Here is a 3,861-nt window from a genome sequence, read left to right on the forward strand (position 1 = left end):
TAGAGACAGGGTTTCACCATGTTGGCCAGGCTGGTCTCAAACTCCTGACCTCAGGTGATCCACCTGCCTTGGCCTCCCAAAGTGCTGGGATTACAGGCATAAGCCACCGAGCCCAGCCCAGCTTTTTCCTATATTTGTGATGGAATAAGTAAGACAAGGTTTGGTGGCTTACACCAGTACTTCCAGCTATTTGGGAGGCTGAGGTGAGAAGATTGCTTGAGGTAAGGAGTTTGAGATCAGCCTGGGCAACATAGACCCTGTGTCTAAAAATTTTTTTAAAAAGCCAGACGTGGTGGTGCGCACATGTAGTCCCAGCTACTTGGGAGGCTGAGGCGAAAGGATTGCTGGAGCCCAGAAGTTCAAAGTTGAAATAAACTATTATTGCACCACAACACTCCAGGCCGGGTGACAGAGCAAGACCCTGTCTCTAAAAACAAAAAAAAATTCCCTGCAACATGCATGAAAAAAAAGGAGAGAAAATAAATAAATAAGATATAGATACAGCTATTTTAGTCAACTTTGAATAATTAAGATAGTAAATCTGCAGCTACAAGAGTCATCTTGGGGCCAGGTGCAATGCCTCACAACTATAATCCCAGCACTTTGGGAGGCTAAGATGGCAGGATCACTTGAGGCTAGGAGTTTGAGACCAGCCTGGCCAACATAGTGAAATACCGTTTCTCCTAAAAATACAAAAGTTAGCCAGGTATGGTGGCGCACACCTATAATCCCAGCTACTTGGGAGGCTGAGGCCTGAGAATCTCTTGAACCTAGGAAGCAGAAGTTGCAGTGAGATTACGCCACTGCACTCCAGCCTGGGAGAAAGAGTGAGACTCTGTCTCAAATAAATAAATAAATAAATAAATAATAAAAGAGTGTTCTAGTTAAGAAACTCTTACTGGACACGTGGCTCATGGCTATAATCCCAGCACTTTGGGAGGTTGAGGTGTGTGGATCACCTCAGGAGTTCGAGACCAGCCTGGCCAACATGGTGAAACCCCATCTCTACTAATAATACAAAAAAATTAGCCAGGCGTGGTGGTGCACATCTATAGTCCTAGCTACCAGGGAGGCTGAAGCATGAGAATTGCTTGAATCGGGAGGTGGAGGTTGCAGTGAACCAAGATTGTGCCGTTGCACTCCAGCCTGGGCGACAAGTAAAACACCATCTCTGAAAGAAAAAAAAAGAAACTTTCTGAAAAGAAATTATTATTATTATTATTTAGAGACAAGATCTCACTGTGTCACCCAGACTGGAGTATAGTGGCATGATCATAGCTTACTGTAACCTCCAACACCTGGGAAATAGATAATATCTTTAAAATAAAAAAAGTAAATATTATCTAGGCATGGTAGTGCATGCCTATAATCCCAGCTACTTAGGAGGCTGAGGGGGGAAAATCACTTGAACCCAGGAGTTTGAGGCTGCAGTGAGCTGTGATCTCCAGCCTGGGTGACAGGGTGAGACTCTGTCTCTTAAAAAAAAATTTAAAAAGCAAATAGTGTATTGAGGGCAAATACCTTTCGTAAAGCAGAATGTTACTAGAATTTCTATACCACTTTGCTTCTCCATATACTATCCCTATCACCTATGTAGCTAAGTTGATGTCCACTGTCTTAAAGTTTAGGTCTTCAGAAAACTACTTCATCTCTTAGGACTTTTAGAGGCTCTTTACTGTTGTGTACAACTCAAGGAGAGACCAACAGTTTGAGTTGAAGTAAATATCAGTTGAGTATGGGAAGTACTGTGCTGAACTCTATAGAGGATACAAAGGTGAATAGGAGTCCCTGCTTTTGTCCCGGCGTAGTGGCTCACAGCTGTAATCTCAGCACTTTGAGAGGCCGAGGCAAGATGATTGCTTGAGTCCAGGAGTTGGAGACCAGTGTTGGCAACATAGCGAGACTCTGTCTTTACAAAAAGAAAAACAATTAGCTGGATGTAGTAGTACATGCCCGTAGTCCCAGCTACTCGGGAGGCTGAGGGTGGGAGAATGGCTTGAGCCTGGGGGATAGAGGCTACAGTGAACTGCGATTGTGCAGCTGCGCTCAGCCTGGACGACAGAGTGAGATCCTGTCTCAAAAAAAAAAGAGTTCCTGCTTTCCACAGGTTTGCAGTCTAGGGATTCCTTTTAAGAGATGATGTTATAAAACCCTCAATTTATTAATTTGTTTAAAGTTTTTTTTTAATAATTTTAAATGCCATCTGAATTTTTAAATTTTAATATATTAATTTGTAAGAACTAAAGGCTACTAGGATCATTTTTTTCTTTCTTTTTTTTTTCTTAAGACAGGGTCTTGCTTTGTCGCCCAGGCTGGAGTACAGTGGCTCACTCAACCTCTGCCTCCCAGGTTCTAGTGATTCTCATGCCTCAGCCTCCCAAGTATCTGGGATTACAGGTGTGCACCACCATGCCCAGCTTATTTTTGTATTATATTTTTGTAGAGATGGGGTTTTACCATGTTGGCCTGGCTGGTCTTGAACTCACCTCAAGTGGTCTGCCTGTCTTGGCCTCCCAAAGTGCTGGGATTATAGGCGTGAGCCACTGTGCCCAGCCAATTTTGGAAGGAAATTACATTTCTCTCTTGGGTTATATGCCCATCTTTCCCTCTCCATGTCATTGCTTGTATTTCAGTGTACCATAGAGAGCATTTTCCCTGGATTTGCAAGCCAACATATGTTAATGAGGTCACTGAACACAGTTGCATTGGTTCCCATCATGTATTCCTGGTCCCCTCTCCAGCAGAACTTTATGGTATGTATTGAAAGCACTGTGGGGGTTATTTAAACTGTATGATTATCTTATGTTGATATGCCAGAGCTCCTCTTAGGTTAAAGATTGTCCAAGTACTTAACAAAGCTTGGACATGCAGGGCAGAACAAGATTGTAGTTATTTATTCTAAACTGTATATATTGCAAGTTGTTCTAACCTGTCAGATTTTATGCTCTCTGATGTGTATTTTGGAATTGATGCTGGTTACTTTTTTTTTTTTTTTTTTTTTTTGAGATGGAGTCTTACTTTATCGCCCAGGCTGGCGTGCAATGGTGCTATCTCAGCTCACTGCAGCCTCCACCTCCTGGGTTCAAGTGATTCTCCTGCCTCAGCCTTTTGACTAGCTGAGATTACAGATGCCTCCCAAAATGCTGGGATTACAGGCATGAGCCACCTCGCCCAGCAGATGCTGGTTCTTTTTTAAATGAATAAGATTGGGCAAGACTTCATTTTCTCTTACTATCTTGGCCCAGTATTATGTACAGTTAAATGCAGCCTAAATCAGAGTCTTGAGACTTGAGCAGGTTGTCTGCTCTGTCGATGGAGTAATCCTTTCTGAATTCTCTAAATGCAGGATGCTACAAAAACTACTGAGACAACAGTTGTGTACATAGTCTTTTCATTTGGACCTTTATGCTGACTCCTACTAGGATTATTTGTGGTTTTGATAATCAGTCCTCTCTGAATACTGCCATTGCTTGTCATCTACCTGGTGACAGATAGCAGTACTACTGGTTGGAATGAGGTCAAGGTTTATAGAAGGGAATCATCTCTTAGGATAAAACTTCAGAATAATTTTACTTGCTACTTGGGGGTTTTAGAATGACTGTATTCTCTGCTGAGCACCCCACTCCTCCAAAATTATTTACTATTGTTTATTGCCAGAAAATATCCATAGCCTGGGCTGCAGTTGACCTTAAATTCTCATTGAGTGTGATTGGCATGAGTTGTAATCATAATTTTTTTTTTATTATGGGAGAATCTTAGTCTGTTTTATAGGATACCCATCGGTCTTACGGTTGCCCCGTTTATTTTGTAGTTAAATTGCAGATTATAATCTTAGAAGCTTTCCTTTTTTTTTTTTTTTTT

The 3,861-nt window shown here is 41.8% G+C and overlaps 1 protein-coding gene across 7 annotated transcripts in view; it reads left to right on the forward strand.

Moving 5' to 3' along the window:
* The window catches only part of EZH1 (enhancer of zeste 1 polycomb repressive complex 2 subunit), a 40,607-nt gene that overhangs the window by 12,066 nt on the left and 24,680 nt on the right, over positions 1-3,861 (forward strand). For 5 of the 7 annotated variants that reach the window (XM_017509387.2, XM_037731683.1, XM_037731685.1 and 2 more), the window contains one exon: positions 2,634-2,753. The exons of the other annotated variants lie outside the window; for them this stretch is intronic. In XM_017509387.2, the coding sequence (XP_017364876.1) occupies positions 2,634-2,753 (120 nt within the window). The remainder of the gene's footprint in view (positions 1-2,633; positions 2,754-3,861) is intronic. 7 annotated transcript variants of the gene reach the window in all.

The sequence above is a fragment of the Cebus imitator genome, unplaced genomic scaffold, assembly GCF_001604975.1.
Source record: "Cebus imitator isolate Cc_AM_T3 unplaced genomic scaffold, Cebus_imitator-1.0 Scaffold415, whole genome shotgun sequence".
NCBI lineage: Eukaryota > Metazoa > Chordata > Mammalia > Primates > Cebidae > Cebus > Cebus imitator.